The sequence below is a fragment of the Zingiber officinale genome, chromosome 1B, assembly GCF_018446385.1.
Source record: "Zingiber officinale cultivar Zhangliang chromosome 1B, Zo_v1.1, whole genome shotgun sequence".
Classification (NCBI taxonomy): Eukaryota; Viridiplantae; Streptophyta; class Magnoliopsida; order Zingiberales; family Zingiberaceae; genus Zingiber; species Zingiber officinale.
This window is the reverse complement of record NC_055986.1, coordinates 90927497-90951355: the sequence shown is the minus strand read 5'-3', so window position 1 is coordinate 90951355 and position 23859 is coordinate 90927497. Positions and strand designations below refer to the sequence as shown.

Genomic DNA, 23859 nt, shown 5'->3' with positions numbered 1-23859 from the left:
AGGCACCTGAATCTAATCAGGCGCTCAAAAAGGCTACCACGTCAGTGAGCCAATGCCAAAGTAGATCAGCATGGAGTCCATTTCAGCAGAATCTAGGTGCCTGAAATGCGGAGAACCGTTGAGCAGACCATTGCCAAGTGGATTGACTCAACCGAAGTCCAGGCACCCAGATAGCTTCCAAGCGCCCAGGAAGTGTCACATCATCAAACGACTATCTCCACCAGAGAGCTATAAATAGAGGTATTGTCCTCTAAGTTTGTATAACGCACTCTATATTCATTTCTAGTTTCAATTTTAAGCTTATGTACTTTCAACTCTGTAAGGGGTTTCTCTGCCTTTGACCTTTATCGAAGAAGGAGCTTTCGAAGTGTACTTTTTAAAGTCTTGGATTAACAACCATTCAGGTTGTATCCAAGTAAGCATTCGAGTCCCTACTTTCATTTTATGTTAATTATTTCTAATTAATGTGTGTGTCCTTGCTAGTTCAAAAGCAAGAGAATTTTCTAACTTTAATTGCAGTCTATTCACCCCCTCTAGTTGGTCCACCCTATACAACAAGTGGTATCAAAGCTCAATCTCTTCAGAAGTACTAACTGTCGACTAAAGCAATAAGAAGATAATCGGACCAATTATTCACCCACCAAAGTTTGAGGAGGAGTTCGCGCTTTGGAAACACCAAATGAAGGTATTCTTTAAAATCGACTTTGACATTCTTCTAACAATTAAATATGATTTTGTAGTATCCAAGATCAGAACTGAGAAGAAAAGGAAGAGCATCTTTGGAATAAGAAGAAGTAGACTAACTTTGTGGCAAGGACAAAGTGGAATTCCACCTACTAAGTGTATTGCTGCCTCAAGAAGTCAATCGAATCAGCATCTATGAATCTGCCAAAGAACTCTAGAAGAAGTTCCTGGAGCTCTATGAAGGAATCTCGGAGGCTAAGCTAGCTAGATAAGACCTGCTCCAAAATCAACTAATGAACCTCTAAATGGAAAAGTGAGAAATAGTAGCTCAACTACACGTAAAGATCAAAGAGCTGATCACTAGACTCACGAACTTGGAGAAACGATAACGAATCGAGACTCAATTAGATACACTCGGAATTCTTTTCCAAGAATTCAAGAGTGGGCGTCAATTATAAACTCGTATTATATTTCAAAAGATCTCGAGGTAAATAGTTTACAAGAATTATTCTCTACTTTCGAATTACATAAGTCGAAACATGCAAGCTTAAGAAATAAAGAGGAGACATTAACTCAGAACCTAGCACTCAAAGCCAAAAAGTATGAACTAAATTCAAATTCATCGCTCGACGAAGACGAAGAAACTTTTATGGTAAGAAAGTTTTTTAAAACTAACAACTTTGATAAGAAACATACAACAAAGCTACTTTGAAAGAAAAAAAGTATGTACTACAACTGTCAAGAAGAAGAGTATATAAAGGACAACTATCAAAGACTAAAAAGCAAAGGAAACGAAAAGAAAGAAGGATCAAGAAGGTTAAAAACAAAAGAATCTACAAGTGGCATAGAGCAAGTCGTCATCATCCAAGTCCGAGATGGAATAATACGCCAAACTCGCACTAATGACTAGCCATCAAGAAGAAGACGACGAAGCCACTTCGGAAAAGAGCAACGAAGAAGAGAGAGCATTTATCGATGAGTTCAACATGATAAGTGAGGTACGTCTCTTACCTTCTAATAAATTATATGAAGCTATTAAAATTCTAAGTAAATCTCTTTATAAAACTAAGACAAAGTATATTAATTCAAAGAATAACTATGCATGTCTAGTAGAAAATTTTGATAAACTTAATGATTAAAATATAAAATTAAAGGAACACATTGAAAAGTTAAAATTAGAAAAGAATTATGCATGCTCATGTACAAATATTTTTTGAATTTCAAATTTTAAAAATTATAGAGGACTAGATTAGTATTTGATAAACCATAGGGGTCAATTGTAAAAGTTATAAGAAATAATATTCTAAGAAAGTATTTTATTGATCTAATAATTTATTTTGGATACTAAAATTTGTTTAGCCTATTAAATTAATTTTATGTGCATGTTTGAAATTGATTTAGTTGAGTTTTTAAAAGCATTTTAATTGTCCGTACACTTTCTATTTGAGTTTCTTTCAGTTTAATTTTTTTTGTGATAAAACATATATTGCTAGAAAAATATCAAGATTTTTTTACCAATAAATAATTTTAATGCATTCTTTATCGAAGAATAAAATTTTAATATTTAATATTTTTGGCAATAAATTTTTAAAAATTTTGATTTTTTTTTTTCAAAACTAATGGCTATATTTTGGATGTTTAGAAAAATTAGCAAGATTTTTAAAGAATCAAACTCTATTTTTAATCATTTAATTTCAAAAATACATATTCATTTGCAAAAATATTTATTTTATTATAATAAAAACATTTTTCTCATGAAATGTATTTTCATGATCAGATTATTTTGTTTTACATTGAAGAATAGTTTTAGAATTTTTAGAAGGTTAAAAATAACTTTTAAATTATTTTTGGAAAATCTAATTTTTAATCTAGAAAATCGTATATTTAAAAAAGAATTCTTTGAAAAATATAGAGATTTTCTTACTATACGTACAACCCCTATTATTTTTTTAAAAAAAATTATCTTATTTTTCCTTATTTTTGATGTAATTAAAGGGGGAGAAATTATAGGGGTTAGATTAAGAGGAAGTTTGAAAATTTTCTTAATTGAAAAAAAATAAATGTCTTAAATTTGTAATTATCTTTCTTGTACTTAATTGTAATATTTAATGCTTTAACATATGTTATTTCTTGTTTGTTTACCCTAAATTTAACTTGAGTTTGCATATCAAAAAGGGAAATTATAAGTACATAGGGATAGTTTTAATGTCATCAACCGAGTTAAGTTATGTCATGTGCATTTAATGTCTCGTGTCTGAGTGTGCAGGGACTTAATAACACAAGAAGTCCAGCGAAAAATACAGCAAATGAGAAGGATAGCACGGTAAGCGAGTCAACATGCTTGATGCATCTGAAGGATGAGAAGCTAAGGAAGAGTACATTGGTGGAGCGAGAAGAATACGTACCGAGCGTCCTAGGGACGAGAAGCCAAAGAAGAAGCTTGGTCAAGGAAAAGATCAGAGCTGATTTTGGGTGAGCTCGACTTTGGATGACTGGAGCATCACCCAATTGGCCGAACTAGAGAATGGTCGAATTGACCATTCCAAGTGCCTGGATTCATTCTAGACGCCTGGATTCCAGGCTCTCAGATCTAATCCAAGTACCCAGAAAGGGTTGTCATGTCAGCAAGTTGTTGTCGAAGCGGATCAGCATGGAATCCACGTTAACAGAATCCAAGTGCCCGGATCACTTCCAGGTGCCCCGAATGTTGAGAACCGTTGAGCAGACTGTTGCCAAGTAGATCGACTCAACTGAAGTCCAAGCACTCGGATTGCTTCTAGGCACCCTGGAAGTGTCACGTTAGCAAACAACTATCTCGACCAACGAACTATAAATGAAGGTCTTGCCCTCTATGTTTGTATTACACACTCTGTACTCATTTCTAGTTTCAGTTTTAAGTTTTTGTATTTTCAACTCTATAAGGAGCTTCTCTACCTCTAACCTTTGTCAAAGAAGGAGTTTTCGTAGTGTACGTTTTTCCGTCTTAGATTAACAATCACCTAGGTTATAACCAAGTAAACATTTGAGTCTCTACTTGCTAGTTGAAAAGTAAGAAAAATTTCTAACTCTAATTGCAAGTTATTCATCCCTCTCTAGCCGATTCGATCCAACAGTTTATGATGAGGAGGTTCCCTGTTGGCATCACAGAGCAGTCCTAGAGGAGGATCATAGGCGTTGGGAGACATATATGAGAACGAAAATCTTTAGGTTTCATGGCAGCGTACAACCTGAGAAGTTTCTAGATTGGCCAAGCTCGAGAGAAAATCCTAGATTTTAAAGAGGTGCTAGAAGACAAGGATGTGCCCTTGATTGTAATCAGATTACGTGAGAGAGCGACTTGCATGATGGTAATAATTGAAATGGACTCAAAACAAATTGAGTAAGATAAAAAATTACAATTTGGGAGAAGATGAAACGGCTGCTGGCAACTTTTCTGCTGCACAATATGAATAGAAGCGTGAATCTTTTCTCTGAAAGAAGCAATCATGCAACGAATAGCAAAGTCTTTACCATCAGCAGAAAATTTCAATGCTCCTCTAACACATTAACCGGGTATGTTGAAGGTCATTGTTTAAAGGATGTTAATTGTACCTTGGGGTAATGGTGCAAGGGTGTTAAATTATCAATTAGGTATTCGTAGTTCGATCCTGAACTCTGGTACATTTATAGAGATTTTTCCTTCAAATAAGTCGTGTAACTATGGGATGTTGGATTTCTAGACCACCTGCGATAAGCACTTCCCTATTTATTGAAACGGTTAGTAGGAAACTTTTATAAAACCGAACTAATAGTTCCAGATTTGATATTACCTGATTTAACACTTAAAGGATGTTAATTACTCCTTTGACAGAACTTTCAATGCCGATCAGTTGACACAACCACTAACAGATAAATCCACTCCACAACTTTTACTTCATAGCAGAAGAAAACACTTAAGACGTGCGCCAAACAAAATTGCATTATTGTCAATGCCCGCTATTAGTACTTTAGAATCCGCTATATCAGATGGGCCTACTGATCCTAATTTGGCTATTTGTTTGGATTCAAATAAGGAGGTCAATAATCCTTTATTAACTGGAAGAAGATATTGTTGAGAATGTTGATTGTGAAGGTGTAGAGAGTTCATAGGAAATCAAAAATGAAGTGTTATTGGAAGGAGATGATGGGACGGCATTGGTAGTTCGGCATTCTCGTTTGACATTGAAATCAATAATGGATGATGATTGGTTATGGAGTAATCTATTTCAGTCGATCTTGGATTTGGGAGCTAGGAAGAAAGAGATCTAGTGAATCCAGATTTCAAACAAGTAGGGTGAATTACTTGGCTTTCCGAAGGGATGGACTGACAGTGGAAAAGAGGTATTCAGTGGTAAAAAAGGCGATATCGCTCGCCCCCAGCGTCCCCGCCGCACCACGCTCAAGGTCTTCACGAGGGAGGTAAATCACGGTAGCTGGAGAAGTTAGTGCGCAATGGGAAGAGGTGCACAGGGATCAGGGAATTACGCCCTGACTACCCCACGGTTCGAACCCACACTCTCAAATGGCAAGCTTCTACGCACTAACCGCTCCAGATACCCCCGTGGGGCAGGAAAAGAGGTATTCAGGCACTCAAGATTGGTTGTGATAATTCATTAGATACCAAACTGGACCATGCAAGGTTTGTTTAAAAAACACAAGCTGCTGAACTGGTTGTTGATGAAACATCAAAACAAAAAGCAAGCAGGCTGTTTGTTATCCAAGCAAAAACATGGTATACATCATGTTAATGGTTTTAGATACGAGTGGGCTTTGCATCCCATTCTTAGCATGATGTTGGGAGTATAACAAGCTTAAGCTTAAAGATTAGAAGAGTGGGCATTGTAAAATATTACAATAAGTCGATGATAATGTTTACCAGTTGATAATGTTTACCAGTTACGTCTTCCTAGTCACTTGAAGACTTTCAATGTTTTTTGAATTTTCTCAACTATAGAAAGAATGATGTGAGAGAGTCAAGGAACACGATCTGCCCGTGTTACTAGGCACAATCGTGTCCTATTCCGAATGTTGGCGAGGAAGTCTTTAGGCCGTGTTCCCTAGCACAACCATAGTGGCGAAACAATGGTATATTATCGTATCAACAAGTTTTAGAAACTACTTTTGGTATTCGTACATGTACATGAATCAACGAAACTGATAGCTTCCACTGCATAGTCTCACCTTGGCTCCAATGCCTCTACTCTCACCTTGGCAGAGCGATTCCAATGTGCTGTCGGCGGAGCCACTCAAGGAGGAAAACCATCAAGGCCAACTGCAGCTCGACAAGTACAGTTGTTGCTGCCATCAACTATAGCAGCAACTGCAAGTGTCTCGTCAACTGGGAGCAGAGGTTCACTCAACTCATCAGTTGCCAGCATCCTGTTGGGGGGTGGATTTTGAAACAATAGTTCAAAATGACCCGAATTGACGGATCACATTGGAAACCATACCGCACAATTTGGTGTACTTAAGTGGGCATTCAAAGAACTCAAATCAAACCAGAGATCTCTGCAACTCTCAAAATGCAACCTCTCACCATTTGATCTTTGAAGTCTCCCTTTGAAATGAAGTAAAACGAGAGAGACCAACATTTGTTAAGTAGTGCTGTATGAAAGAACATAAACAAATTGTCGAGGAACATTTAGCAACTTGTGGAATCTGATAACAAACAGCCTCTATTATTAAGGCAAGCAGGCTCAACAAGTCAGCAGTCATCCATATGGAAACTCTTCAAGTTGTTAACTCATTCTGAATTTGATTGATTCAATATGCATCTTAGTCAACCCATTATTTGCCCAAACATGTTGCCATTTGCTTGACATTATCTATGCCAAAGACCTGATATTACCTAAACTAATACTTACCAATAATCTCTAATAGCCATCTCAATGGTCTTTACTATCAAAGAATTGATGGAATTTGGAGAAGCAGAGGGCAAGAGTTTTCCAAGTTGAAGTCGCTATAAACATAGACACCGAAGAGTAAATTTACAAAGGTATTTTATTTTTCCTCCAAACGCTGTAACACAGATTCTGCAAAAATCTGTTGCCTGCAAATTGAGAGCGTGAGTTAAAAAAGACTGCAAATAAACCAAAATATAAGGTAGATAAATGATGAACATAAAAATTCTAAAAGATGATGAACAGCTGCCAAAAAAGATGTCTTCTAGAGGTCTTTCCAATTATAGTGACTATCCACTTTGAATCCAAGTGTAAAGGATGGTTTTGTGCCAGAGTTTTGATCTCTAGGCGAAATAGTATGATTTTGGTATTTTATTATGCTGATTAACTCAAAATAATTCTATAATTGCCATCCATAGGTTTACTCCAAGTGTAAGCTTATAGAAATTAGAAAGACAATTTCATTGAGATTTTAAAACCCAAGACTATTCATACTTGCGTTCTGTGAGCTTAGGACTAGGGCGGAAGTACTTCAGATAGCCATCCCATGGAACCTTTTTGAGACCAGCCCGAACAGAGATCATGTCTCGAACCCTTTTTCGTAAGATCAATCAAAAGGCAGAAAAACTACTTGAGTTGGAATAGGATGAAATTATTTCAGCTAATGAATAATCAGAAAATAAACTTTACCTTTCAGCAAACTCGATAGGAGTCTCGCCAGGTCGTATGTACTGAGGTTCCAAGTACCACACATCGCAGACAACAGCCCATGATGTCATAAGCTGTGCTAAGTGCGTCGTAAAAGACTGCCTGTTTAAAGATGATCACAACTTACAAAACATCAGGATAGTGATAGATTCAGATTTTCCATTTTAATTATGCAACAACGATATAAAAGCGGAAATGAAATCACAAGAAGATTTATTACTTTTTGCTGTTCCAAAAGGCATCCACAAAAATCTTGTTGTACTTGATTGCTACAGGACAGACAGCACAACCAAGTTCAAAAGCACCCTGAAAATGGATCATAAAGGTAGATTGTCAACAAAATTAAATTGTATGCTAGTTAGGTAATTGAAAACATTAAGAACGCAAGAACATTAAAGACAAAGTTATGTAAGGAGAGGTGGTATTCTTCGAGAATGAATAAAAGAAGCACAGAACAGACTTTTAGAGTTACAATTGAAAGTGCATGAACAGAATATCCTAACTATATTTTTAACTAACAATAGGGTTTAACCTAATGACTCTGATTAGATAAGTGAATAGAATATTGGTGAAAAATCTTGATAATTAGCTCAATAAGAGCTCATTAGGTTCATTCAATATAAAAAAATATTTAAAGTAAAGAGCTTTAACACTAGGGAAGTCAGCTTGTTGGCATATTCTTCAACAAAACTCATGAATGAATGAGAAACAAGTTAGTTTTTCAGCTTCTCTCAAGCTCGATTATAATCTTGTTTATGTAGATTTTTCATTCAAACATATAGAAGACATAATATGTTTGCATTTTTATCATATGATTTATTTATGTTTATTGTTTTTAATATCTTAAATTTTAAATTTTATCTTGTTTTATTGTTGCTAATCAAGTATTTTTTTTCATCTTCATTTCATCGTTTAATGTACGTGTTTGTCGTAGTTCATATCACTAAACTGGAGTATTTATTGGTCATCTAAATACATGTCCGTACCATCTTAAACGCGTCTATCCGACTTTCTCTCTAATGCTCTCATTTCTTATTCTGTCCATCCTCGTATGTCCACACATCCACCTTAACATCCTCATCTTTATAACTCTCATCTTATGCTCATGTGTGCTCGAGTTATAGTCCAACATTCAACTCCATATAACATAACAGGTCTAACTGTGATTTTGTAAAACTTATCTTTAATGGTGCGTTTGATTCAAGTTATCATATATAACTTTGGTTATGTGATTACCAAATAATCACATAACCAAGGTTATGGGGAATAAAACATAATCAAATGTTGTTTGGTTCAACCTAGGTAATGCAACAAAAATTTGTTTGTTTGAAGGTTTTAATGGATAACCTAATTTAATATTTTACCATATTACCCTTAACCATATATATCTTTTAAACTCTACGTTTTTTTATTTTTTCTTTTTCACATTTTTTTCTTTATTTTTATGTGTTTTTTTTATTTTTTATTTCTTTTCATTTTTTTTTTCATTTTTTTCATTTTTTTTAAATTTTTTAAGTTTTTTATTTTTTAAAATTTTTATTACATTTTTCTATTTTTTATGTTTTTTTATTATTTTTACATTTTTTCCTATTTTTTAATTTTTTAAAAATTTTAAAATGTTTTTAACATTTTTTATTTTTTTTTAAGTTTTAAATTTTATTTTTTATATTTTATATTTTTTTCTTTATATTTTTCTTTTTTATCACATTTTCCTTTTTTCGAGGATATTTTGGGTAAACAAATTTTGTTAACCCCGGAATTAAGAAAAACCTCAGTTTTCCGAGGTTTTCCAATTTCGGATTGCATGCCCCTTTTGCTAGCATATCGGGCATGGAACATTACGGGAATTATCGATTACCTAAACCAAATAGGATTTTCGTTGATAATTTTGGATGGATAACCAAAATTATCAAGGATAACCCCTAACCAAATACACCCTAAGTTTTAGAGGTACTTTACAATCACATAAAACACCCAACGCTCTCCTCCTTTTTAATCATCCTGCTTGTATTCTATGTAAAACATCTCTCTCAATCCTTCAATCGTTTTGCAAAAATAATCCTAAATATTTAAAGCTCTCAGTTTCAGGTTACTCATCATCTCCTATCTTAACAATTGTCTCATTACGTCTAATATTGCTAAACTTAAATTTCATATATTCTGTTTTTATTCTATTAAGTCTAAAACCTTTCCCTTCTAGTGTTTCCCGTCGAGATTCTAGCTTAGCATTTACTCCTTCACATGTTTCATCTATCAAATAATATCATCTACAAACAACATGCACCATGATACTATATCTTAAATGTGTGCAATGAGTTCGTCCATAATTAGCGTAAAAAGATTGAGAATTAGAGATGATCCTTGATGTAATCCTATCTTTATTGAAAATGATTCAGTTACTCCACCTGAATTACTCTGGTGGTTATATCCTCATACATAGTTGTAATTAGTTCAATATATGTTACGCTAACGCCTCTCTTTGCTAGAATTCTCCATATAATTTCTCTTGAAACTTTATCATAAGTTTTTTCTAAGCCAATGAATATCATGTAGATCTTGCTTTTGTTCCTGATATTTTTCAATTAGTTATCTAAGAAGATGTATAACTTCTATTGTCGACCTTTTAGACATAAACCCAAATTAATTTTCAGTCACCGTAGTTTCCTTCCTTGATCTTTTTCTTATTACTCTATCCTACAATTTCATGGTATGACTCATTAGTTTAGTACCTCTATAGTTTGCACACTTTTGTATGTCCCCTTTGTTCTTGTATAAAGGAACTAAAGTACTTACCCTCCATTAATCAGGCATTTTTTTTGTATTTAATCATGTTACCCTAGGCACTTCCATACCTCTATCGAAATATCATCTGGTCAAATGATTTTTTCATTGTATATCTCATTTAAAGCTTGTTCTACTTCTGAAGTTTAAATTCTACGATAAAAATTTAAATTTCTATACTCATTTGACTTACTTAAATTATCTAAGTTAAGTTGGTTACCTAAACCTTCATTAAAAAGTTGATAAAAATACCTCTTCAATCTCTCTTTTATTTCTCCATCATTTACTAGTACCCTATTGCATTCATCTATAATACATTTTATTTGGATAAGATCTCTTGTCTTTTTTTCTCTCACTTTAGCTATTCTATAAATATCTCTTTCCTATTCTTTTGTATCCAATTTTTGATATGATCATTCAAAAGTTTCATTTTTTGCTTCATGCATTACTTTCTTAGCCTCTTTCTTGGCTATTGTATATTTTCTTAAGTTTTTCTCATTCTTACAATATATAATTTTTTATCAGCTTTGTGTTTTTCATCACTTTCTTTGTACTTTCTCATTTCACCACCAAAATTCCTTAGTGGTGCATGTCCCTTTGACTCACCGAGTACACTCTTAGCTACTATTTTCAACTTTGATGTTATCTTATCTCATGTCCTATTAGAGTCACCGTATATTTCACCTAATGCTTGTACTCCTACCTTCTCCTCAAATTTGCTTCTCATCATTTAACTTTCACCACTTAATTTTAGGAGTAGTATGTATTTCTTTCTATTGATACTATACTTGAGGTATATATCCAACACTACTAACCTATGTTGAGTAGTTAAGCTTTCTCCGGAGTTAATCTTGCAATCTTTATAAATCTTTCTATCCCTCTTCTTAACCATAAGAAAGTCAATTTGCGATTTATTATTTCCACTTTTGAACGTGACCAAGTATTCTTCTCTTTTCTTAAACAAACATATTAGCTAATATAATATAAGGTCATATGCTATCGCAAAATTCAATATAATTTTCCCTTCATTTCTAGTTCCAAACTCATAACACTCATGTACTCTTTCATATTCCTCATTTTTCACTCCGACATGCTCATTTAGATCACCTCCTATTAAAATCAATTCATTTAGCGGAATGTTCTATAATATTTCATCTAGGTTGTCCCAAAACCTTGATTTGGTAGATTCATCTAATCCGACTTGTGGTTCATATATGCTAATTATGTTCATAGTTTTTTCACCACTATTATCTTAAGAGTTATAATTCTATCCTCTTTTCTAACTACTCCTACAATTTCATCCTTTAACGAACTATCTACAACAATACCGACTCCATTTCTTGTTTTATTCTTTCCTGTGTACCATAACTTAAAACTCGAGTTCTCTATTATCTTTGCTTTCTCACTACCCATTTTGTCTCTTGTACACACAAGATACTAATTTTTCTTCTAATCATCGCATCTACTACCTCCATTGATTTACCGGTGAGGGTTCCTATGTTCCAAATCTTAGACTATTAGTTTTCCTATAATATTTATTTTTATCTAACCTATGGTGTGAGAATTCTTGCTTATTTAATACTATATCCAAGTTCTCATTGAGATGTAGCAGTCATTACTGATACGTTACAGTCAGACCCTGCAACACGAACTCTTGCATATTTAGCACTACACACGAGTTCTAGAAATGTAGCAGTCCTTATCAAGATGTTACAGTCGGACCCTGCAACGCATTCTTTCCGTGAAACAACCTAGCATTGGCGCGATAGTTTAATAGATTCATTCATTGAACATTTGTCATAATTTAACGTTGACTGACAACCTAATACCACCCTCCTTTATTCGGACTTGGAACTAGTCATGATTGGTTTGTCATGAGCAGAGTTAAGATTTCATATTATAACAACTATATTAAAAAATACAACAATATGTTTAGTCAAGCTTGGAGAAACCCGAGCTTGGTTAGAGCTCAACAAATTTTTTTAAAAGCAAAGTTGAAGAAGTCAATAAAAAAAAATAAACTGAGAACACAATCAATCTCAACTCAGCTTGGCTAATTTACAGTCTTCTCTTAGCCAGCTCATCTCCAACTAAAGAAGACATAATCACATTGTTCCTAAACATCTGCTGAAAGAAACTCCTGTTTTGTAATTCACCAAATATAATTTGTCAATAATTTACAAAGATATACGATTATAATGGAATTCTTCTAGCTATCAGATTATAGAGTTGAAACTTTAAATAATTGAGATTAGACTAATTCAATCTTAAAGTGCCACCTAGTTAATCCCTTCCTTTCCGACTCTTTTATATAAATAATAACATATATGGGACCAAAAGAAATCATGTAAAAGGGATTACAAGATTCTGTTGGTCATTTCTGTTGTGTAACAAGGACAATCATAACCAGCTCATAGGCAACTTGTTTTTACTGCTGAAACATGTATCCATCTATGGAATGGTACAATACATAAAGGGTATAAGAAGTTAACTTCAATCACCAAATATATTAACAAGATTAACAACTCTAAGATGACGAGGCATGTAAATAAATGACGAGTTGGTCACAGCAAGACTATTACTAATCATTTAAGTCAAACATGTGAATGTGTCAAAGTTCCAGTGCAAGAGGAAAATAAAGTTTTGCATAGAGAATCAAGGTTGTGTATCTCCATATCTAAGCAAGTGGAGACATCATATTCATATAAAATGGAGGATTATAAACTGAATACTAACCTTCTTGAACATAACAGTGTAATGGTTGTTTACACAAGTTCCTTCGGGGAATATGAGAAGAGGGTTGTTGTCAACTCCTTGAGTGTGTTCCCTTAACCTAGAAATTCAGAGAGAGATCAACAACCAAACAAGTAAACCAGAACTCATTCAATGTGTCATCAGAAGAGAAATTTTACTTCTTAGCAACAACTTCACGATCTTTCACTTCGGTGCGATTGAACCAGATACAACCCACACTTTCTAAAATGGTCTTCTGGATAAATCCTATGCACCAATTTAAGCATCCATTGATACTCATAAACCAGTTGATAGAACAAATAAGGGTCATGTAAAAAAACAATGTAGAACCTCACCAACCCAACCAGGATGCTTCTGCATGATAACAGCAAATGCTGTCATCTGCTCTAAGATGATGAAATCAATCATAGAAGTGTGATTGGCAACAAATACCTGTTAAATAATGCACTAATTATCCATTAAAAAAGAATATGAAACTACCATCTATAAGATTTTAAAGAACATGAAGAACCTGCTGGGGACGTATGCTTGGACGAGGTCCATGGTATTTGATCACTCCTGTCCATGAAGCAACAAAAACACTGCACATCATTTCAACCAGTTTCCTCTGTGCACAGATACCATAAACAGAGATCAGCACATACTGAATGGACACAGTATCTAAGGATAGGAAAGCTAAGATAGTTGGAAAACATCAGTTAAGAATTAAGTGTTTGGGCTGATCCAATTATTACTTAAATTGCATCCTTCTAGATAAAACTGTTGTAAGAAAAAGAGTAACAGGGTAAAGTGCCTCACGTAGCATTGGTATCATTGATCGTTAACATTCACAGAATATCAAAATACATGACATACTCCATATATGAACATCAAAAGCAAACAGGTCTGCTTCTCATCAAAACACTGTGGTGTGGGACTGGCAAATTAAACAAATTAAATTACTGGATAACAAACTTTAACAATCAATCAACCTCCACTAAAACTGGCAACCCATTAAACATTGCTAAGAATTGATCACGAAATGCCATTTTATCAGGCTCACTAAACTGTTTGATCTGAGGAATTTTGGTCGATATAAGTGCCTTCTCAATGTGAGCAACACATCTTAACAAAAAGGAAGGAGAAAACATAGAAGCCAGAAGATAAGAACACAATTTCGTATTTCTATTTTACTTCTACTTCTCTTTGGTATAGGACCACCCTATAGCTTCATCATTTTCATGATTCAATCAGCGACATCATCCAAGTGAAGCTTGGCAATGTTTTATTCCTAATGATAGACAGCAAACTCCTCAATTTCTAGCATTATATCTAAAGTTATTTTCTTCCTCCCTGCAATATATCAATCCATGGATTTATTCCACAAATTACCAGATTCTCATATAGGAAAAGGAAGTGCACAATCCAAAATCAACAAAAAAGAAAAAAAAAACACTTGTTCTGGATTTTCATAACACATAGAACAGCTAATGCATATAATGTGAGGCATAATTCATACATCCAAGGTTTAAAATTTCGACCCGTGCCGAGGTTTCAGTTTCAGACCGGAACGATACGGTTTCGATATCGTATCGTGCCGTGCCGATATAGTTTCGATATTTTTTTTATTTATATATAATAATTATAAGATAAATATAATTATGGTCTATATATAAAAATAAGTTGTATATTGATTTTGTATAAATTTTCAATTATTGAACAATTTAACATTGTTAGAAAAAATAATTAAAATAATTTTATTTAAATAAAATTGATAGATCAATAATTCGAATTAAATGGATCCATCTATAGTAATAAGTATAAAAATTAATATAAGATATTACTTTATATATAATAATAATTATATAAATTAACTATTTATTTATTTATTAAATAATATATATTTTAAATAGTAAAAAATATCAAGTAAAAAAAATCTAAAATAATAAAAAAATATCAGAATATAAATATTATTTATTAGATTTAAAAAAAAAATAGAATTTTAAAAAAAATTTAAAAAACTTTAAATGAGATTTAAAATAATACAAAATATTAAAAAAATATAGTAGAAATTTTTAAATGAAATTTAAAACATTAAAAAAATCAGAATATTAATTAATAAAATTTATTGAATTTATTTTAATTTTAAATATATCTTTTATATATTTTATTAGGATACTTTAATTAGGGTTTATAAAAACCTATTCGAAATATAACCGGTCCTTAGGAAATGTTTAAATTAATTAAATAAAATAATTATTTATCAGAAAAAAAGAAAAAAAAGAGATCGCGAACCCGCGATCGCGATAGCGAACCCACGATCGCTCACCGTGATCGCTGCGGGGGGCGTCCTGCAGCGCCGGAAGCGTCGTCGGACACATCCGGCGGCGCCGGAAGGGTCGCCGGACATGTCCGGCAGCGCCAGAAGGGTCGTTCAGCGACGCCGGAGGCGTCTCGCCACTTCTCCAGCGCCGCCGGAGACATCCCGCGTCTCCTCCTGCATCGCCGGAGGCGTCCGCGACTCCTTGAGACGTCCCCGTCTCCTGTGCCGATTTCAGCCGCCCGGCGGAACGGTAAAAACCGTTCGTGCCGAGCGGCACGGAACGACATTTGATTCCTTGCATACATCAACATATTGAATATAAAGTATAAGAACATACCAACAAATTCAGAAAGAATGGAATAGTGAAATAAATAACAAATAAGCTTCGTGGTGACCAAAATGCGAATTTGAAAGTATTAAAATAGCCAAAGATCCAAAACACACAAAATGATGTAGAATAGATTAGGTTAATTTAAGATATATTGCCCAAGATAGGTATTCATAAAAAAATTTATTGATAAATGTAGGTACCACAAGAAGTGCACCTCGATTTTGCGTCTCCATTTATCATGTCCTCTTATTAGGAAATGTACTGGAAGGAAGGCTGAAAAGAACACTATCCATCCCAGAGCCAAAACTCCAACTCTACAAAGCATACAAGACATTAGATTGAAGAAAAAGATGAGCCAACTAAAGTTACTTATGGAACACCAAATATTCAGAAGACTAATGTTTTCAACAAAATGTTATGTCAAGAGGCTGTGCAAGGGCATTACACCATCAAGCAGATGATAAATATTTAACAAATTTCTACATATATACTGATTTATATCAGGAGGAAAAATCAAACTAAGAGAACACACCTCAATCCTAAATAAAGGCAATAAAATGATATATACACACACACCTAGACCAACTAGATAGCCCAGCTTCCTGAAATTAGAACTGATGTATTTTCATTATGTCCCAGTAGCAATATCGGTGTTTTTTTGAAGGTATATAACTGTACATCAAATGATGGATTGGGAGCGAGAGATACTGGATTGGGAATCAGAGATAAGTCAAAGAATTGATCATCTTTCTCTAGTTTCCTTTGACAAATAAAGAGGGAAGATAATTATCCAACAAGATGAATTTAAGCATGCATCCTTTGAAAGTCATCACATCTAATATCAGAAAGTAAATCAACACCTATTGATTATAGAAAAGAATAATCTTTCCTCATTTGCATTCGTTCAAGGAGACAATTGAAAGAATAATTTTCTTTCCATCCCTCCTCTCCATATTTCCATTGTTTCTACATATCCAGCCTTTTTAATTTATCATCTCTCCAAAGAAACAAGGCTATGTATAGCATCTGATCTAATTAACTGATTCTGCTTAATTGTTCTTTTGAATCAAAATTAAAAAGGCTAACTACAGATGATAGTACCTAGTGTAAGAAGCATCAGTAGCATCTATTAGCAAGATTCATATATAAGAAAAGTGGAAACATGAGACACATTACTGCCGCAAATACCCACATAGCATTATATGGAAACACAAATACATGAAACATATTGTTGGCCTAATGACCTAGCCTCATAATATATGCAAACAAGATTAAATGAGAGACATTGCAGGCTCAAGAACCAGCCTAGTATATACATATTGCTGGCTCCATACCAGCTTAGTATCATATGGAGCTATATGCCAAAAAAATTAACCATTTTCATTAGAATCAAACAGGCAATGCCCCTAAGAGAATAAGCCATGCAAAAGACAAATATCTTTAAATTCAAAGAGGTAGTTTTGTACATTAATTTCAATGACGTTAGAAAAATTAATATGTTGAAGATATTATGTGGCATTGAGCAGGCGGTTAGACATTACTGCAGCTCGAGAAAAAATGGGCAAACATTTGTACAACCATCAATTGGCAACCTAACATTGACAATCATTCCATGTTGAAAGACAAGAGTAAGCTGTCTAATCCTTGTCAAATGTAAATCAACAATTAAATGCAAGAAATCAACCAGCCACAGCATGACAACTAATTGTACTAAAAGTAAAGGCATAGAAAGTCACTCATGGCGTATCTAATCCATGTACCAGGTTCACAATTTGCCATCTCTCCCATACATTACAAATATAACCTTAGAGGGTTATCTCAAGTATATGAGAACTACCCCACGTTTCATTTCTCAGATTACTATACTTGCAAACTTCATGTGTATGAGAACTAGCCTAAGACCGAACTGACCCCACTGCGAAGTCGAGCCAATCAATATCTGATTTCCTTAACAAGCAAATATCCAATTCTGACCCTCCCCATCCCCATCAAGCAATCAAGGGCAAACTCAAACTGATGTTCATTACAGGATCTCTAGTGTGTATTATATATGTTCTACAACATAAATTCTTGAACGATAAGTAATTTCTTCACCTTTTCCACTTGCATGATATAAAATAAAAGAAGTGCATGACACATGATTGTGGAAAATGTCATTCTGTTACTATAATAAAACTACAGTGTTATCTTGTTCCATAGTGAAAGGGGTATGACTTGTGAATCTGACAAAAAGTATTATCGGTTAAGTCCAGTAACCACAAAACTGAGTTAAAATAAAACATAATAACTGGTATATCAATCAGTTCATTATGTTATAGATGCCTTGGTGGTAACCTAGTTGCTAAGTGACCACCACAGCAACATCAGTCATTTGATTTGGTACATGTTATGAACTTATGATTAAATATACCTTTTTTCATGCAAAGGAAACAACACTCTCACAATAGACCAAGGGTTGCACTTCCAATTTGACAGTGGCCACTTAAATTATAACATCAACCAACATGCAGAACAGCTGCAATTTAACTAGACTTTCACAATTATTTTTTCTGTTCAAGTAGCAAACTCAAGTGACTCATTGGCCAAAGTGATCTGAATTATACTTGAGCATAATGCATAAGTCACTGCTGAGCATATCAGAAGGTTGCCAACGCACACTAAGACAAGGTGTGCCGTGGATGTGGATAAAGTATAGTTACCTGAAAGAGTTTACTCAACTTATAGAATTTAGTTATGCATAACCATGCAAATCATACGGTGAATAGTAGGGCTGCATCTCATAATGGCTTTTTGCCAAATCAAATTACAAATAATTCAGACCTTACTGGAAAGAGAATCCCGTATCGTACAACTACTCCCAGGCACCACAATGGAAACAAATAGATATTCCAATTCCAGGGTTCTGGAGGATTTGATTTAAAGCAGCGTGTGAAAGAGTCCTGTGGCTCAAGAAAGAAAACTGAATTTCAATATCAAAGTAAAAAAACATAAAGCATGTAGATATCATAGAGTAAGCTAATCCATTCAACAAGCCATCACAAGTCTGATAAAAATAAGAAAACTTGCTGAAACAATGTAATACATCATGCAAAGTCAAATGGTCAGTATATTCAACGTCCAATGATATAGGATAAATAAATTTCTTATTTATGAAGTCCAAATCCTGAACAAGAAGAAATGGGATTAAGCTTTTGAAAATCATATGTGATTTTATCAAGCACCAGGACATCAACCACTCATATCTAATGACCTTTTATTTTCATACCGCGAGAAAATTTCAATGAGAAAAGAATAAAGGATTTACCAAAACAATTTCTCCCAACAACATCACAGCATGATACACAAAGACGCAATGCTAGCATAACTTTGTCAGTCAGATGATACTAACTCGTCTATCATGATCTATCCTGAGTTTCTAGCATGCAATATGAAATTAGAAAAGTTAATCATCCATGAAAAGTTGCATGGTCACCAAAAGACTATAAAAGAAATGTCAAACGTCATTTCAGTTCAAAACCTTAAATTAGTGTTGTTACGTTAAAAAGCTCCAAGATTGAGAGAAAGTGAGAGAGAGAGAGAGAGAGAGAGAGAGAGAGAGAGACTGACATCCACAATGGCGCCCGCAGCTTCCGTGAGGGTAGGGGAAATATCTAAAAGGTCAGACCTGAGCGAAGAAAGTATATTCCAGCAAGCATAGCCCCAAGAGTTCTAAAAAAATAATAAAAACGACATAATTGAGAGGAGAAGAGTACAAATGAAGCTTCTTTGGAGCTTCACGAATTGTCTCCATCGTAAGGTACTCCTCAATGTTGGGGCGATCAAGGTCAGTTTCCGAACGTGAAGATTTCAATCCAGCCATAGCGTCCAAACTTCTGCAAACGAAAACCCTCACATCGAAATTTGCTAAATTTACAACAATGATGGGATTCATCCGTCTCCCTGAAAACACTTTGAAATCCAAACTGCTATCTTTTGCTAGCAAGAAGAGTATAATTTGTGAATCATAGGATCTCAAAATCTACGCTCTATTGTTCTGTTTACCTCTTCCGTTCTTCGTCGAACACAATCTACCCAAAGAGAAACTGCAAGGAAAATGGAAACCTTGATTCCTGGAAGAAGAGAAATGTTTTCTGCGCAGGCAAGGACCAACAACCACCAACGAACTGGCTTCGGTGGGGCGTACTGGAATTCCGAGGTGGCGGTGAATCCTCGGGGAGGAGCTCGTCTCCGGCCTTCGATGAAGTAAGAGAAAGGGGAAAGATTAGCCGATTCGTAGGCAGGCGAAGCAAGGTCCCAATGCGTTATCTCCACCCATTCCTATTACCTGCTACGTATTTGGTAAATATCTGGGCCACAATGTGGGCCAACTTAATGGTAAAATTTGTGTTGATTTGTCGTCTGAGTTTTATTTGTTTTTCAATATACGCCTTTAGTTTTATTGTTTCTATTTTACCGGATACTATTTGTCAAAATGCCTCGTATAGTTCCACTATTCGCATTTTGCTTTTATATATTTTTTTAAGTATTATCATTCCACTGGATAAATTTGGTATTTAATTTAAAATATATATATATATATATAATCATTTAAATAAATAATTCCAACTGATTTATTAAATTAAATAAATAAATGGAACAATATATGATTGTGAATTGTTTGCTATTAATATTCATAAATAAAATGTATAAATCATATTCATTAATAATTTTTTTATCAAACTTATGAATAAATAAATAAATAAACAGACAAATAAAAATAAATAAATGGAACAATATATATGATTGTGAATTGTTTGCTATTAATATTCATAAATAAAATTTATAAAGCATATTCATTAATAATTTTTTTATCGAACTTATAAATAAATAAATAAACAGACAAACAAAAAAAATATAATAACAAACTTATTAACTAATCAAATAAATTTTAAAATATAAATATTTTAATAATTAAATAAATTGAGTTCGAAAACATAAATAAATAAAACCTCTGCTTGGTTCTGTTTTGCTCATTTAATTTACTGCTCTATCCCTATTCTTTTGGCGAAGAAGAGTTGAAATAGAAACACTTACAAAAGTTTATAAAATCGTAATAAAGACTGGGGATATTTCAAAAGTATGGAATTAAAATGATACTAATAAAATTATAAAAGATGTTTTAAATTTTTAATATTTTTTCCTTTTTTAAAAATAATTTGATACGATGTTAATGAGTTAAAGATGGTAAAAAAAAAAGTAACATGAAAAAGATACACTTAAGAAAGAATATCATTTTATAAAAAAAAACATTAAAAATAATTATGTTGAATCTGAAAAACCAATAAAAATTTACTAGTTGCTATATTTAATAAATAAGTATCCTTAATTATTATAAATACTGCAACAAGCAAATAACAAATATTTTAATATATCCATTTACTATATTTAATTTCACATTATTTTTAAATTTCTAATAGAAATATGTATCCATGATGTTGAACATATTTCATTGAGTCGTTTTCATTGAGTAGATAACACACGAGATATTTGTTTTTTAAGAAACATTTCCCACAAAACTTGCATAGCTTTAGAATTAGGGTGGTAAATAAATTAAATATTCATAAATAAGTTCGGTGTTAATTTGATAAGAATTTATTTATGTCCGCTCAATACACAAAATCAATAAAATAAATAAATTTGAATAACTCATTAAACTAAATAAGTAAGCTTAAACACATATTTATTTAACTCGTTAATGTTCATGAACAACATTCATGAATAATATTCATGAATCATATTCATTAATAAAACTTGTATCAACATGTTAAATAAATTTAAAAAAAATAATAATAAATAAGTTAGAATTATCAAGTTCAATAATTATTCAAATAAGTAAAAGTTTTAAACAATCAAATAAATTTAAATTGAGGACTTGATAACATCTAAATGAACTAAGTTCAATCTAAATTAAATAAATTTAAATTGAGAGCATGATAACATCAAAACGAACTAAGTTCAATCTAAGCTTAAATTGAAAGTTTGATAACATCTAAATAAATCAAGCTTAAACTAAGCTTGAATTCAAAGCTCAATAACATCTAAATGAACCAAGCTCAAACTAAGCTTGAATTAAAAGTTTGATAACATTTAAATAAATCAAGTTCAAAGTCAAGCTTGAACTAAGCTAAACTCATAAAAATAAATAAATTAATTAAGTCAAGCTTGAACGATTATTTTAAAAATTCTCGACTTAATTCGATTATCTTATCAAATAAGTTCAAATACACTAAATCTGGGCTCAACGATTAGAAAGATCTAGGATAAAATCCATTTAACACCCCCCAAAATTTATGTATTTTTAAAACTCTTAAAAATTTTAAGATGCCGAAAATGCACTCAACCCTTATCCCTTTCCCCAACCAATAAGAGCATCCATAATGGTTGTAATTATTTCTCCCAAATATTTGTAGTCCCCACTTCCACATCACTCTTCAAATATCCTACTATTCAAACATCTCAAATCTCACAATGAAATATCTCACCATCCAAATATTTATGAGTCTCACCCATTAAATATCTCACTCTCAAATATCCTCAATTTAATAATCAAATATCTCACCAATCAAATATTTATGGGTCTCGTGATCATTTTATTAACTTACATATAATTTTATATTTAAATATAATTAATATATATTTTTAATATATTTTATCTATCATTTATTCATAAATATTTTTTAGGCAATTATTCAATATAATTATTTTAATATTAATATTTTATTTAAATGAAAAAAATACAACATCGGGCGTACACATTTTTAAAAAAAACTACAACATACGAGTTCAAATATTTCACAAAATCAAAATTGAATAACTAAATATTTCATATATAATAAATTAGTTATTTACTCATCACGATGGCATGTTTCCTATATGTGTTCAACAAAATCATGACGAAGTTGATGATGCACCTGAATATCACATAACTCGGAATTTCTTCGAATGTATTCAGCAAATTCACTAGTTGAGCCATGATTTACTATGATATTATCATGTTCTTCGCGATCCCAAATCGATATTGCATGACCTTTGTCATCCACAATCATGTTGTGTAAAATAATACATGTATACATAATTTCTTTGCATTTATCCACAAACCAATGTCGCCCTGGATCTCTTATAATTGCCCAACGAGCTTGGAGTACCCCAAATGTCCGCTCGACATCTTTTCTTACAGTCTCTTATCTTTCCTTAAATTTCATTCTTTTCGAATCTTGAGGGCAGGAAAAACTTTTGACCAAAGTGGCCCATTCTGGATATATATCATCTGCTAAGTAGTTCTCTTTTGTATATTGTGTATGGTTCACAATAAAATTAACTTCCGATGCATTTCCTTTCAAAATGTCATTAAAAATAGATGATTCATTAAGCACGTTGATGTCATTGCGAGAATCAACAACTCCAAAAATAACATGTCATATCCACAAATCGATAGATACGACTACCTCAAGCACAATTGTTAGATAACCATGATCACCTCGTGTGTACTGTACCCTCCACGCAATCGGACAATTTTTCCAGGCCCAATGCATGCAATCAAGACTTCCTAACATCCCAGGAAACCATGCTTTTGTTCATTCATTTCAAGCAAACGAGTGATGTCAGTTGCATTGAGTTTTCTCAAGTACTCACCTCTATATATTTGTATCACGCATTGGCAAAAGTTGGACAAGCATTTGAGGGCAGTTGTTTCACCCATTCGCAAGTACTCGTCAAATTGGTCAGCGGAACCTCCATAAGACGGATAGCCGCCGTGCTTTTTTGAAGCGACGACAGACCTTTTCTCCTTGTTGCATCTTCCCTTCATTTAAAAAATCCACTATGATGATTTTTCAAATCAGTGACTCTGCGTAAAAATAACTCTTTTCTCATTCGGAATTGTCTTCGGATCATATCATCAGTATACACCGGCTCAACACTGAAATAATCATTGACAAGTTGAGTGTGTCCAGCTACACGGTCTCTGTTAATTGTTCTTTTTCTTTGTGTACTCCCATGATAATTTTATACGAATTCAACTACTCTAAATTGATTGTGTACTACCATCATGAATAACGCTTCACCGGAATCTGATATTGTAGGGCTCTTTGTGTCTTCGGGAATATTATGATGAACTTGAGAACTTTCTTCACTAGAATTTTTATCGATATTTAGAGAATTGAACAAATCCTTAAAATAATGACCAGAATTTTTATCTATTTCTCTCTAAATTTTTGATAGACAATGAGTATGGAAATGATGAAAATAGATAAAAAAAAAAAAAAATGTATACATAGGAAGAAATTGAACGTTATCCAACATTCGGAAAAATGAACGTTCCTTTCCAACGTTTATTTTTTTTT

General features: G+C 33.1%; 1 protein-coding gene across 2 annotated transcripts; it reads right to left on the bottom strand.

Annotated features, from left to right (window-relative positions):
• Window positions 1–6361: 6361 nt before the first annotated feature.
• On the bottom strand, window positions 6362–19792 carry LOC121969611 (glycerol-3-phosphate acyltransferase 9-like). 2 transcript variants are annotated; one of them, XM_042519807.1, is made up of 13 exons: window positions 19520–19792; window positions 19231–19350; window positions 19085–19142; window positions 18299–18417; window positions 15693–15792; window positions 13357–13452; window positions 13181–13277; window positions 13004–13091; window positions 12828–12924; window positions 7531–7616; window positions 7293–7412; window positions 7098–7196; window positions 6362–6751 (listed from the first exon to the last, which is right to left on the bottom strand). In XM_042519807.1, exons 2-13 carry the CDS (start codon window positions 19335–19337, stop codon window positions 6703–6705), a joined length of 1116 nt encoding a protein of 371 aa, XP_042375741.1. In that variant the 5' UTR covers window positions 19338–19350; window positions 19520–19792; the 3' UTR covers window positions 6362–6702. The 2 variants fall into 2 exon arrangements, with proteins under 2 accessions (XP_042375741.1, XP_042375748.1); XM_042519814.1 differs by having other exon boundaries at window positions 19580–19792.
• Window positions 19793–23859: the final 4067 nt, after the last annotated feature.